General features: G+C 56.0%; 1 protein-coding gene and 1 long non-coding RNA gene across 2 annotated transcripts in view; one reads left to right on the forward strand and one right to left on the reverse strand.

Moving 5' to 3' along the window:
* LOC148592840 (uncharacterized) overlaps positions 1 to 12,742 on the reverse strand; it is a 33,178-nt gene extending 20,436 nt beyond the window's left edge. Inside the window, exon 1 of the long non-coding RNA XR_015913881.1 lies at positions 12,661 to 12,742. This is a non-coding gene — a long non-coding RNA (uncharacterized LOC148592840). The remainder of the gene's footprint in view (positions 1 to 12,660) is intronic.
* DLX6 (distal-less homeobox 6) lies at positions 7,383 to 11,732 on the forward strand. Its single transcript, XM_088533486.1, has 3 exons — positions 7,383 to 8,157; positions 8,637 to 8,830; positions 10,573 to 11,732. Exons 1-3 carry the CDS (start codon positions 7,797 to 7,799, stop codon positions 10,822 to 10,824), a joined length of 807 nt encoding a protein of 268 aa, XP_088389612.1. The 5' UTR covers positions 7,383 to 7,796; the 3' UTR covers positions 10,825 to 11,732.
* Positions 12,743 to 14,653: the final 1,911 nt, after the last annotated feature.

A 14,653-nucleotide genomic window follows, 5' to 3' on the forward strand; every position in this document is an offset into this window, starting at 1 on the left:
GCACCCTGGGGAGTATTAAATTATATATATATATATATATGTATATATCTTTTAAAAGCCTGGAACGGGGATGAGGGGGACTGGGGGACTGTTCTCCCTTTCACCGTGATACCGCTGCTTCACGCGGCGCACAAGGAGAACCGGTCGCGACTCAGTTTAGGGAATGCTTCAAGTTTAGATCGCTGTCCGGAAAGTAAATAAATAAATAAAGTCATAGAAAACTTATTTTACCCACGAACCATAGCCGAGCACGGAGAAAAATAAAAAATAGAGCCCGATTATGAAGCATTTTCCCGTGATCTTACCTAAAGGTGCACAACGCGCATATAAAGCGGGCCGAACCCGCTCCCGGCCTCGTTTCACGCGCCGCGGGCCCTGCCGCGCGCCCCGCGCGGCCGCCGCGTTGGCCCCCGGTGCCGGGAGGGGAAGGAGCCGCGTCGGGAGAGCCCGGCGAGGGCTCCCGCTCCCAGCGCGGCCCCCGCGGCTCGCCGGAGCGTTAGCGGCGCTTTTCTGCGTTAGTAACACCTGTCCTTCTGGGCGCTCGCCGCAACCAGCTCACACTTTTAACTGCCCCTCCAAGGAAGCGGAGCCTGGCACGTCCTGCTCGCGGAGTCTAATCCCCTGCGGAGCGAAGCGGCCGCACCGCGAGGGGCTCTTCGGTCCCGCTTGTTGGCGGGAGGGAAGGGAAGAGGGTGCGGGGCGCGCCCGGGCCGGGCTGCTCTCGGCGCTGCAACGAAAGGGAGCGTGTCCCGCGGGGGAGCCCGGCACCGCCGTCCTCGGGACACGTCCCACGTGCTGGGGAAGGGGCTGACAAGCCCTGACCTTCTGCGGGGGCGCTGGGGAGGACGTGGCCAGACCTCGTCGCCACGGGGGGACTTTTCCCGGCGCAGTGGGCGACAAAGTTGCAGCATCCGACTGCGGATGCCACTGGGGCCCATCCTCGAGCGGACTTTGCCCTCTCCTCCCAGCCCTCCGCTACGGCGTGCGCATTGCTGGGAATTCCCGGGGTCGGAAATTAGGAATTGGGCGCCAGAAAGCGGCTGAGTTTGGGTTAAGCAGCCACCCACCCCACGGTGTGTTTCAGCACCGTGCACTGCTCCTTTCCTGCTCTCTTTTGTGCTGTTATCTCTCCTGCTGCTCAGGCCTTGCAGAGTTGTGCCATAAAAGCGATGTCCCACATTAAAACAATATGAATTCGCGGATGGATCCTGAATATGAATGAGGTATGTGGTCGTATGACCGCTTTTAAGCTGTACTTCTCCGAATATGGCTTTAATTAAATGTCTTCCGGCTCTGAAAGATTACATGTTGTGCAAAATATATCCTAGCATGAAATTTACTTCCACGAGGCGAAATTGGGTTACTTATAAATGTCTTCATTTAAAAAAAGAAAATCGCTTTTCCTCGTTCTGGTTTGTGTTTTGTTGAAGTGAGATATCCAGCGAGGGAAGAGGGCTGGGATATTATATTTATAGAGGCACGTGCAACAAAACCTGCGAAAAGCGGAGTGGGTGAGGGCTGCTTTCCCAAACGCAGACAATTCCCAGGCAGGCGGGTTCATCCTGACCCGGTTTGTTTCGGCTCCCGCTGCCGCAGCCCCGGGTACCTCCCGCGCGGATGCTCACGATGCTCCCGGCCCAGCCCCTTCCCGATCCTTTTCGGGGCCGAGGGGGAGGCTGCAGCGGCAGGGCAGACAGGTGGAGAAAGGTGACCCTCCTCGCTCCCCAAATAGTCACAATAATAATAATAACAGCAATAATAGCGGTGATTCTAGGCGGGTGCACGTAGACCATAGCAGCGCCCGCGCTCCGAGATCTTGAGTCGGGGGAGGCCGTTTCACTAGCGCGAAATCGCCCTCGGTGTCAAGAGCTGTTTCTCCCTCAGGACGGTGGATACACGCGGAATTCAAGTTGCTAAAGGCGCTTTTCTGCTCAGCTCTTTCTTTAATGCCCTCAGATAGCGGGATCTCGCTTTCTATAGGGAGATCAGATAATGGATCCCTCCGGATTGCCCGCTCCAAATTAACTTTAGGATTTGTTTTTATAGACCCTGACAAAAGAGGCTCTAGGTAGATACAGAGATGAGATAAACATATAAAGCAACCTCATTACACGAGAATGAGTTCTTGCAATCTACTCCAGATAACAAGGCTACCTGGAGGAACGAGCAAAGCCGAGATATTTACTTCTTTCCCTATTAAATAAACCCCAACAACTGCACTGACTTTGCGCAGTGTTTACTACACTTCCATTCAGCGGTTGGGTAAATGCATCCCTAAAGGTAGAGTAAATAATTGCGCTGCTCTCAGCAAGGGAAATGTGTGGGCATTTGCAGCGCACTCTAAATAAACGGAGGCGAAGCGGAGCGCGGGGGACGCGGCGCCCGCCCGCTCGGGAGCCGCAGCCGGAGCCGGGCAGGGGCAGCGGGCGCAGCCTCTGCCCGGCGCGAGGCCGCGAGCTCCCGCGCGCCCCGGGGCCGCCGCGGCTCGGGGCTTGGTTTAGTTGAACGGCCTCTTCTTTTGCTGCCGGGGGAAGGGCTTTTTCTTTATTCTTCTTGTTGTTGTTTTCTCTCTCTCTCTTTTCTCTCTCTCTCTCTTTCATTTGAAAAAGAAAACAAAACAACAAAAGCCCCCGCTAAAACCGACATCTCCGTTTCAGCAGCAGCGAGAGGGAGCGCTGCCAAGCGCACCCCCTTTGCAGTGGGTCCGCGCACCCCGGGCTGCCCGCGGGGAGCCCCGGGCCCTGCCCCACGCCGCGCAGGTCCCGCGCCCCCCCCCTGCGCCTGTGCGGGGACACGGTCCCCGTGGGCACCCGGGGCGAGAGACCTGTCCTGCGGTGGGAGAGAGGGCGAGCGGGACCTCGCGCCAGGGCCAAGGGCTCGCCTGAAGCTGAATTCCATTTTAAAGCAGATCCCTCTCCCCCCACGCCGCCTCATCAGGGAAAGCAACCAAAGACAGCAACCAAACAAAACATTAACCGAACAACAAGCGCCGAGCCCGGCCCTCCGCAGAGCCGCACACTGAACGGATCTGCCCGTACGGTTTTAATTACGGCCAGGGCTCCGCTGCAGATCCGCGCCGGAGACAGTGGCTGCTTCCCCCTGGATGCCCCCGCTCCCGGCTCCTATTGCTGCCACCACGTGCTCCGCACCCGCGCAGGAGCCGCGGAGCCCGCCTGCCCGCGAGGCGCTGAGCGCCGCGGGGCCCCCGCGCTGGCAGCCCCCAGCCCCGCAGCCGCAGGGTCACTAGGAGTCGCGGGCAGGCGGAGAGGGAGCCTGTGTTTTGAGGTAAACGGGGAGAGAAGCTCTCGGCAGAGCCGGAATCCTGCCTTAGCCTCTCTCCGCAGGGTAGCGCGCAAGTTCTGCGCCTCCCGGGGGAGCCGCTCTGCAAACGCGTCTCGGGTGGCCACAGGGCGATGTGCTTTGGCTTTCCACCTCTCTAGGTATTTTTTTTTCCCCCAGCACTTTACAAGGCACTCCAACCGCTCCTCCGAGACCTTTTTGATTCCCTCGATCTCTCACAAATTGTCCGTCCTGCCGCTACACCAAAAAAAAGCAGACATGGGTCAGTAATCTTGGTCTCTCAACATCTCGCTGTCCCGCTTCAAAATCGCATCGCGCGACCTGCTCCGTACACGTACATAGGCTTGTATAAAAACGTGTATGCGCTAATATCACTCCTGAAATGGGCTCCTCTCCCACTTTTCCAGCCGTCCTGGTTGGGGTAGGGCAGAAAATCCTGCCCCCACTGCTCTGTGAACCGGACAGAGGGGATATTCCCCCGTCGTGGGCTCTATCCCGTGCCATCCCACGTCGCGGGAGAGAGCGCGGAACGGAACGAGGATATCTGCTCTCCCTGAGTGTTTTTCCTGCTCGAGTGAAGGAAGGAAGAGAACGGAAGGTGCTTCGAGGCACATAGGAAACCTCTGGCCGCTTATATTAACTTCCTATTATATCCTAAAAATAGACCCCCGTTTCCTGTTGCTCGTCAGCTCCTAGTAGCTGTTGTGTCTGTTGTGTGACATCTCTCGAGTCACAAATGTGATTTTAAACCACACACGCACACACACACTTTGTCTTTGAGGAGCGCTGGCCCTACGCGCCGTTGACTCGAGGTGACACGGGGAGCAGAGCGCGGAGTCACCGCGTCCCGGCCGCGCCCCGCGCGCGGTGCGCGCTGCCCCGGGGCCGCGCGTGACCGCGGCCGCGCGCGGGGGCGCAGCCGAGCCCCGGGCCGCGCTGCCCCAGCGCCTGCAGCGGGACCGGGGGCGACCGCAGGCCGCCCCCCGCGAGGGTCCAGCCCTGCCGGGGGAGCCTGGCCCGCGGCCCCGCGCCTCCCTCAGCGCGGAGGCCACCGACACTGCCCCCTCGCCCCAAACCCGGCTCGAGGCCTCCCCTTAACCCTCTCCCCCGCGCCTCCCTCCGCCTCCGCGAAGCCCCCGCAGCGGCGCTACGGCTCCGGGTCGGCCGGGCCGAACCGGGCTGGGCCTGGCCAGACTGGGCCAGGCCTAGCCGAGTGAGCCGGGCCGAACCCAGCCGGGCCGTGCCCAGAAGTGCCGAGCCGAACTCAGCCGGGCCGTACCCAGACGAGCCAAGCCCAGCCGTGCCGGTCTCGGCCGGGCCGGGCCGGGTCAGATTGGGTCGGATCGAGCCGAGCGGGACAGAGGGGAGCCGAGCCGAGGGGAGCCGAACCTGGCCTCCCTGCTCAACCTCAGCCCCTCGCGCAGGGGTAAAAAGCGAGGGTCGGGGGGATGGGGGGTAAGAGAGAGAAAAAAGGAAAACAATAAATATTGATAGACAGCGGGACTCCGTGCAGGTGAGTCATTAGCACGGGCCAATCACCGCAGCTCCACACCGGGAGATTTGCCTAATTAAATCGGGGAAATTAGCGGTGTGAGCCTTGAGGGGGTCCGCAAGGAGCCCCACGGAGCCCCGTGCCCGGCGCTTCCCCCGTGCGTCCCCCCGAGCTCCCCGCCGGGAGGCGCCGCCGCTGCCCCCGCTGCGCGCCCGCGCTCAGCCCCTCCTCGGGGCTGTGGGACCCGCATCCAGCTCCGCTTGCTGCCTGGGAAGGTAGCGGTTTCTTTAGACCTCCCCGCCTTTTCCTCCTTCCTCCCCCCCACCTTCCCCCCCCCCTTTTTTTTTACCCTAAAGTTTCCCGACTCTGACGCCTTATTTTCTTCGTCAAGGCGGTATCTAGATTTTACACCCAACCAGTCCCCTCTCCTGCCCAATTCTGCCCGATTCCCGTGCCAGCCCCTGGTATGCAAGGGGAAATCTTCCGAAATAAAAAGACAACGTGTTGCAAGAGCTCCCGCGTCCGTTTTCAGACACCTTTTGTTATGCATGGAGAAAATGCCAGTGCACCTGCGAAAAACGCCTGCATGATGTTAACATCAAGCTGGAGGGTATAAAGCAATAAAACTGCCTAATGTACCTGTTCCTATGGAGAGCGTTGCTTATATCCTCTGGATAAAGAGTCCCCGAGGAAGAGCAGAGAGAGCTCGCTCTTTCTTTCCCGTCTCTTCCCCTTTCTATATATTTTTATTCATTGTGGATTTGTAAACGCCTGGCTCGGGTTACCCTTTCGCGTGTTCGAGTGGAACTCTTGTTAAAAGCAGGAGAACAAGGCAAGACACTTGCAAGTACATTCAGAGTTACTGAACCGACGCCACAGGCTCGAGGAGTGAAACCCCGAGGGGAGTGCAGGAAAGGGGGCAGAGAACAGCCCAGCCCCTCGGGAAAAAAAAAAAAAAAAAAAAGAAAAAGAAAAAAAAAAAATGAAAAGAAAAAGGAAAAGAAAAAGAAAGGCAGGAAAGGGGCCCCTCGCCCGGCGCGGCTGCGGCTTGGGCTGCCCCGGTCCCGGTTCGGCCGCCGGGCCGGGCAGCCGTTCCGCTGCCTCCCGCCGCGCTGCCCGGGCGGCCGCACCCGCGGAGCCTCATGCGGGAAGCAGAGCAAAGGGAGAGGACGAGAAATAAGAAAAAGAGTAAATTTAATAAAGCTAATTATTTCCCAAAGCGATGCATTAGAAAATAAATAAAAATAATCTGCTCAATCTAGAAACAAATCCCCTGGAAGTGTCGCCCTGAGAGGCGGTGTCAGGACCTGTGCCGGGTTCGGGGGTGTCTCGGGGCTAGGAGGGGTTTCCCGGCGGCTGCTGCTGGTGCCGGCGCCGGTTTTCAAAGCCCGGAGCCTTCAGCCCGTCTCCCCGTCTAGGAGACTTGCGCGGTTCTCTGCGCTCGCAGTCCCGCCGTGTCCTTCCTACCTTAGTCCTCTCGGCGGGGTCTGTCCCTGGAGTTCATGCTTAGCTGGACGCGAGGAGATTTAAGCAAGGAAAAGAGGGGGAAAAAAAGGAGAGGGAGTGAGAGAGAGAGAGGAGAGAGAGAGCGAGATCCTCCGCGGTGCTGGATCAAACTTAATGTCTTTCCCCAGTCCATCTTTGCGAGAGAAGTGGTAATACCACCTGGATGCTTGGATATAAATCCCCTTGCAAATAATAAATGGATTAATAATAACAAGGTATGAAGTTCTTTTTATAGAAAAAAGGAGAGAATTGAAACTAAATGCGGCAGTTAGACAACCATTTTGATAAGAGGATAATTGAGGCGACACTGGTGTATAATTAGAGGATAATTTATGCTATATCCACTTTTATTCCACCTCCCAAAATAAACCCAGTCCATAATCATTACAGGCAAATTGTTCTGAATTTTATAGCAGCAATTTGAACAAAGTACTGCAGTTAATCATGGGAGATTTTTGTGTATTCCTGATTAGAAGTCTAATTGCCTCCTTCCAGAAAGTAAAAATAACTGTAAAACGACTCTATTTTTATCATTAACAATGTTGACAATAAAATAAAATCAACTGGAATTGTAATCTAAAGACAAATTTAGGACGAAGGCGCTTTTTTTTTTCCCTTTTTTTTTTTTCCTCGGGTAGTTTATATTGTAATCAGGATTTTGCCAAACCGCTAAACCGCACGTATCATTTGCATATATTTGAAAGCATTACAGTAGCTGCTGCTTTCAGTAGGAAAAAATGCGCCGCTGTCACTTCTCCAAAAGCCTCCACTTCTTCCCCCCGCCATCACCACTACCACTTCCAACCCCGGGCCGCTACCGCGGCCGCTCACCCGACGGCGGGGAAAAATATATACATATATAAATATATTTTTATGTAATAAGAAATGGATAAATAAAAGAGGGGATGGTGTGTGGGGGTGCGTGGAAGATACGCGCGCGCGTGCCCGGGGGCGCGCGCCCGGCTCCCCCCGCCCCCCCCCTTCCGCGTGGCTCTCGCGCGCGCCACGCGGAGCGGGGGGGGGGCGGTGAGCGGCGCGCGGTCCCGGGCGCGCGCGCGCGCGCCGCCGAGCGGGGCCAGGTGACGTCAGGGGTTGAGTGACCAATGGGGAGGCGCTGCCCTTTGGAGAGGAACCATTCGACTTGTGGCGTCGCTGCCTCCAGTCGAGTCGGCGGAGCGCAACTTTCGCGGAATCCACCTTAAAAAAACTCGCTGCCTTAAGCTCCGCCAGCCCCCTAAAAAAAACACACACAAGTTGGGGATGAAGGGGAAGAGAGGCGAAAAAAACCGCCGGGAATAGTCCTCCCACCCCGCACACCGCCCTCCCCTTCTCCCCTCCCTCAGTTAACAAGGCCCCTCTCGCACTACGGCGCCTTAAAAAAATAACCGCCACCTCCAACGGTGCCGCGCGCCGCGTAACGGGCGCGACGGCGGCCGGGCAGCGAGGCAGCGCGCGGGGGGCGAGCCGGAGAGCGCCGCTCTCTGCCTGCCAAACTTTGATGATGACCATGACCACGATGGCTGACGGGCTGGAAGCGACAGACTCCTCCAAATCCGCCTTCATGGAGTTCGGGCAGCAGCAGCAGCCGCCGCCGCCGCAGCCGCCGCCGCCGCCGCACTCGCAGCAGAGCTCGCCGGCCATGTCGGGCGCGCACTACCCGCTGCACTGCCTGCACTCGCCCGCCTCGCACCCGCACCACCAGCACCACCACCACAGCTCGCCCTACTCCGGCAGCGCCGGCTCCTACAACCACCGCTCGCTGGCCGCCTACCCCTACGTGAGCCACTCGCAGCACAGCCCGTACCTCCAGTCCTACCACAGCAGCGGCGCGGCCGGGCAGACGCGGCCCGACGACGCAGGTGAGCGCGGCGCGACCCTCTCCCTGCCCCGCGGCGGCCCGGGCTCCGCGGAGCGCCCGCCAGCTCCGGCGGGGGCCTAGCGCGCCCCTGCCGCTGATTTATGATTGTTCTCCTTTTTTTTTTTTTTTTTTTTTTTTTTTAACGCTTGCACGTCGTTACCCCGCGGAGGGGAGGCTGCGGCTCCGTGGAAGCCCCGCGCCGGCGCCGCGCACCGAGTCGCGCTGCCCCTTCCCGCCACCTTTCCCTCCCCTCGCTCCTTGCTTCCCGAGGGACACGCGGCTGCTCGCACGGCTGCTTCTCCCGGGAGCTGCCAAACGCTTCCGACCCCGCGGCGGGCTGCCCCTCCGGAGCCCGCCGTGCCGTGGAAACGGGCGTTTCGGGAGAGCGTTCCCCGGCAAAACGCCCGCGTTAAAGCGCCGAGGAGGGTGCGCGGCGCTCCCTGCCAGGGTGGTGTTTCAACTGTGCCGTTTCGCTTGCAGATCAGCAAAAAACGACAGTGATCGAAAACGGTGAGATCCGATTCAATGGAAAAGGGAAAAAGATTCGGAAACCTCGAACCATTTATTCTAGTCTACAACTGCAGGCTTTAAATCATCGCTTTCAGCAGACTCAGTACCTGGCACTTCCAGAGAGAGCTGAACTGGCAGCTTCATTAGGACTTACCCAGACACAGGTAATTACTGGGAATCCCAGTCACTGAAATCCTGCTCGAGCAATAAAGGCCAAGCAAAGTATGATGCTCCCTGAGCCGTTTTGGCCCCTGTACAGGAGCGCTAGAAAAGGTAACGCACACGATCCTGTATCGAACGTGATAGAGCTTATCTAACGCGCGCCAGAGAAAACGGTCTGCTGCCGAAAGTGCTGAACGTGCCTTTCCTTCAGCTGCCTGGGGAGCAAAGGCTCCCTTTTGATGTCACAAATAATAATAAAAAAGTAAATTGCCTGTATTTCCGGGTGAGAATAATTCCAGCACCGACATGCAATTGCCCAGCTGCAAAAAGGAGACCAAAACAAAGGCGAGAAATCCCTGGGCCTGATGTAGGACTAAAAGAAAAGCCAGGTCGTAGCAATCTATAAGCAGAGAGAAAGGAAGAACACGTTAGGAAACACCTGTAAAATCAATAGTTAGTTCGCCCTGTATGACTAACGCGAATGCAGTGGTTACCCTTGGGCAAAATGTACAAAAGGTGATAATAGATCTGAAGATCAAAGAGAGCCATGTACAAAATTATAGCAGGTTAAGCCATAGTTAAGTGTGGTTGGAGTAGCTGTGCCATTCGGCTAATTTAAGCTTGAAAGACACATGAGGCTCTCCAAGCTTGCCGAGCTGGGGGTTGTGGAGAAACGCGTGGATAGATGAGATCAATTCGGGGGAAATGGAATCATGTAAATTTACGAGCTTAGCAAATAATTTCAGTATTTGTCACTGTCATTTATAACAGTAGCTCCCAGACCAGCGATTTTTAAATATTCAGTAAACATTAATCGTGGAAATAGAGCTGATGATGAAACAAATGTGTATTTGGTATATTTAGCATGCACATGCTGCCTCTCTCTGCATTCTCTTTCTCAGACGTAGATTTAGGGGCCCGATCCTGAAAATACAGACGGAGCAGCAGGTCCTACTTGTGTCCTTACGTTGCATCTACAAAGTTTGCAAGGTCAAATAAACATTTTGGGAGATGTTCGTGAAGAAAAAAAATAATAATAACTTCAGATAAGGCACACGTGTATATGTATTTATATAATAATTCTGATATGCCAGAGAGGGCCCAATCCTTGCATCCTTTATCCAACGCTGCCTCCCTCCCGGGGAGCATTCCTGAATTAAGGACAGCAGGATGAGACCAGAAGGAATCTCGATAACCAATTACTCTCTGATAAAGGATGCTTTTCATTTCTTTAAAAAGGATTTTTATGATAAAGTCCTGCTTCTCTGAAGCGTCCCCATATGAACGAGGGCCGCTTGATCACGCCTGTTTTGGGATGCGCGAGTTCCTTGTGCGATGCCCTTTGTCCATTGGCTCCTGTCTCCTGGCACGACACCATACGGTGGCCCGTGTTTGACAACAGTTAGCCCCAGTTATCAAACGTCCTCCTAATTCCCACGCACTGATGCGCGCACACGTGTACACGGGTGTGCAAAGCAGGACACTCACTTCGTGCCAGCCTGGCCTGCCCAGGGGGTCAACGCTCCACGTTAACATTCGTGCCTCGCTTCGCAGCCCTGCTCTTGCTCCCTCTTTCTCCAGTGACACCCGGCGCCTGGGCAGCCCTAGGGAGCCTCCTGCTCCCGCTGCCCACGCTGACACGCGGGTCGCGCGGCCGCTCGAGGCCCTCCGAGCGCGGCCGGAGCGCTCGGGCTCGCTCCTGGCTGCTCGCAGCGGCCTAACATGTGCTGCCTTTTGCTTGCAGGTGAAGATCTGGTTTCAGAACAAACGCTCCAAGTTTAAGAAGCTGCTGAAACAGGGCAGCAACCCGCACGAGAGCGACCCCCTGCCCGGCTCTGCGGCGCTGTCCCCCCGCTCGCCAGCCCTGCCTCCGGTCTGGGACGTTTCAGCTTCTGCCAAGGGAGTGAACATGCCTCCCAACAGCTATATGCCCGGCTATTCTCACTGGTATTCCTCCCCACACCAAGACACAATGCAGAGACCGCAAATGATGTGAAGTGTCCAAGAGAAATAATCTCCCAAGATTATTTGCCTCGTCTCGACATGGCAAAAAAAGTCCCCCGCTTTGCCAAGCCGTGCCAGCCAACAGGCTCCGTGTGAACTTGTAGATGCGGCAAGGAGACAGAGTGGCTTCATTTGATTTGATTTTATTTTTTTAAAGTAACCTCAGCGATTGATCTCGAACAGAAAGACACAATTTTCATTCTGGCGCACAGAAGACACTTCTCTTTAGGATATTTTCATTTGGACTCCAAGGCACCAGCCTCTTTCTCTGTGGAGTATACGTCAAAACAAACTTTTTACAGACTTTGCCCGCAAGAAGAACCTGAGTCTACAGTGGCCACCGTTTTTACTTGTTTAATGAGCTAAGGACGTTACAGGATGAAAGCGAGACTAGACTGCTTCGTTTCTCTATTCACCAAATCCGGACTGGGGAAAAAAATAAAAGAGAGAAGAAGGGATAAAAAAAAACATGAAGAAGAAAAAAAAAAGAGAGAGAGAACTGGGTGAAAATGCGAATATTCTGTAAGATTAGGACATTTCCACGAAGCGAAACCTGCATGCTTTATCAAAACGGAATTGGCTGCAGCTCCGAGAAAAGCGCTGCGTCTCCCGCGAAGAGCCCCCCTCTCTCGCACGGACACTCACACTCACTTGCAAACTCTCACTCACACTCACACGCGCAGAACCCTGGAAACCAACGGGAAAAGCAGAAGAAGGAGGAACCCGCGGAGCCCCCGCCGTCCGCGCCGGAGCGGGGCTGGATTGCCGGCATTTCACTCCCTGAACACAGGGACCTATCTCCCGAGCCACCTTTCTGTATATATTGTTGAATTTTAGTTGTATATATACTTTGTATGGTTTTGTCCTCTTTCATATATAGAGTAAAAGCCACAAAACGCCCGCGTGCCTCGTGCTTCTCTCGCCGCGGCTCCCGCGCGCGCCCCGCGGCCGCCTCCGCGCTCCCTCCGCACCGCAGCTCCGGGACGGGGGCTGCCCGGAGCCCGGGAGGCTCCCGAGCGCCGGCCGCCCCTGCCCCGCTGCTGCTCCGAGCGCAGCCCCGACCTCCACCCCTGCCCGCGCGTTCGGAGAACAAGAAATGCTAAGAGAGGAGGCGCCCTCCTTTGTTTTAAGCGCAGACGAGGAGCGTCCTGCGGAGCCGGGAGAGCTGCCCGGTTACGACGCGCTGTCCAGCCCGGCGAGCTGGTGCAGAGCACAGCACATCCCGCGCATGAAAAGCCCTCTCCTCAGCCACGCCGGGTGCCCCATGCTGCGAGAATTAATGGCTAGAGACCCGGGCACCCTCCAAAGTATGAACGTGGAAACCGCCGAGCCATTTATCAGAAGTCAATAGAGATCCTCAGAGTGCTCCATATAATGACAGCTACATACAGTCGTGCAAAAGGACAGTCACTATAATTAGACACAAAGCAAAGACTACTTACCAATACACCAGTTTTTGGGGGGGTGTTTTTGGGTTTTTTTTTTGGTTTTTTTTTTGAGCAACTTCCACGCTCAGTCAGTCTTCAGAGTGGTTTAAAACGGATCAGTCTCGTCATTTTCTACCATTCGTATTGTTACATTAGGAAAAATGTTTTCTTTTCTTTTTTTCCCCTTCCCACTGTGAAACTTTGGGTTCAGAGCTCCCCAGGATCAATTCTGAACAAAGCCTCCAGCTGCAGTGCCATCCAATTTGAAGCAGACATTGGGGACAATTTAAGGTTTTTATCCACAAGAAGGTTTTTTTCCATTCTCTTAAATGCAGCCATAATTAGAGTAATTTTTCATGTAGCCCGCTGATTACAGCGTTTTTACCGTCAAAGATAATTACCTGTAATTTTCTTCCACTTTTAATACTAAAAAGCCATCTTTATTTAGATTCAGGAACAGGAAAGGCGAAACAAAAGGGGAAAATTATTCTGTTATTCATACACAAATTGCTGAGACGTAGGGCCTAAAATTGAAAATTAACCAAAATTATAATGCTGAAAAGAATGGAAGAGGCTGCAGCGCTACAGCTGCTAGCGGCGCTCGCTGAATTATTCAGATGACACCGGCGAGAAACTCCCGTGCATTTAAACCGAGGGCGTCTTGCGCGCGTGCGGAGCCCCGCGGAACCCCCCGTGCCCGCCCGGCCCGGCCCGTGCGTGCGGCCGCGCAGGGAGCATCGCGGGGGCTGCGGGCTCCGCACCCGCGTGTCCCTTGGGGCGGCCCAGGGCGCCCCCCCGCGGGACGCACAGATGAGGGGGAGGGGGGTCGCTCGTGGGTCCCTCCCCGAGATAAATAGTCGTGGACATCGCGCGCCCGCGTTAGCTCGAGGGGGCGACACGAGTGGACCCAGAGTGAGCCCCGCGCGAGCGAGCGGAGGAGCCGCTCGTGAAACAGCGTCATCTATAGATGGAGCGCGGCAGCTCCGCGCGGGGTCCCGCGCAGCCTGCGCCGCCTTCGCCTCGCAGCCCCGCTGCGCGCCGCGGCTCGGCGCCCCCCTGCAGGAAAAGCGCGGAAAGCCGCGCAGCGCCGCTCCGCGGGCCCGAAACGCAGCGAGCCCCTCCCCCGGGCATCACGGCAGAGGTGGCGCTGGCTGCTCCGCGGAGCCCCGCGCAGGAGTCCGCGCTCCCTCCCCTTGCGCGTCCCTCGTGCGCTCCCGCAGCGCGGAGCGGAGCCGCGAGCCGGCTGGGAGAAGCGGCAGGCGCAAAAAAAAAAAAAAAAAAAAAAAAAAAAAAGCAACATCGGTAGGAGACGCGGTGCCTTCAAGGAAGGCAAGGAGCAGCCTTGGAGCAGCCCCGCAGCAGAGCGACCCGACCCAAACCCGGGCACTTACCCAGCGAAGTGCGGCCAGGCTCGGGGGCTACAAACCTGCACCGCGCAGAGCGGCGCGCAACATTTTTCTGAGTCTCAGGGCAGAAGCTCTTTCTCTATATTCTTGGTTGAGTGAGCACATCCAGGTGTGAAATTGTTTGCACACCCCAGCACCTCTTATATTGCCAGCAAAATTAGCTGTTATTACTGTCACTGTTTAGTGATGGTTAGCTTGATAAAAAAAAATGCTGTAATCAAGACCTGGCGCATCTTTGCAAATTACAGATAATTGTAAACGTCCAGATTATGATAATAGCATCCTAATCCAGCCTGCAATATAATTATTACAGAGTGTTACATCTGAAACTGTCCAGTAGGGCTAATTCAGCCATTATTTAGACCCTATTTTTGCACTGCAAATGGGTTGCTGAGTTGAAAATGTACGATTGTAATTTCACTGGGCACTCAATGAGTAATGGTATAGGGAGAGAAAAATACAAAAGTGAAATGCGAACAGTAGCGATCAAATCAAACTCTGAAGGACAAAAGACTGTTTGATTCATAGGGAAAGAGAAGAGCGGGAATTAAGAAAATAGCAAATCAGGGGTGTGCAGCGCTACGTGCCCGAACCTGCGCGGCTGCGGGTGCGATGCGTGTGTGTGGCTGATGCTCCCGGATCCCTGCGCCGCCCGCCTCGCCTCTTCCCGACTCCAGAGACGTGTTCCCGCCGATTCCATTCTCTGCCCTCCCTGCCCCGGGGCCGCCTCGTTGCGGCCGACCCCCCGCTTCGGTGACAGCGTCGGAACCGGTGGCGGGAGCCGGTCTGGACCCCGCATCGGGCCGTGGCGCCCGGGCCTCCTTTGCAAACAGCGGACAGGCTGTGGTCGGGAGCCCTTAAGGACATTAGTACAGAACCGTCTTAATTGTGATTAATTAAAGCACAGGGCTGCCTGCAGCTCGCGAGCTCAGCTCGTCGGGCTCGCTTGCTGCGCGCTCCTGATTAGCGTTTATGAGCCCGGCACAAA

The sequence above is a fragment of the Tinamus guttatus genome, unplaced genomic scaffold (assembly GCF_059628265.1).
Source record: "Tinamus guttatus ecotype Peru unplaced genomic scaffold, ASM5962826v1 Tinamus_guttatus_pri_ptg000503l, whole genome shotgun sequence".
NCBI classification, from domain to species: Eukaryota; Metazoa; Chordata; class Aves; order Tinamiformes; family Tinamidae; genus Tinamus; species Tinamus guttatus.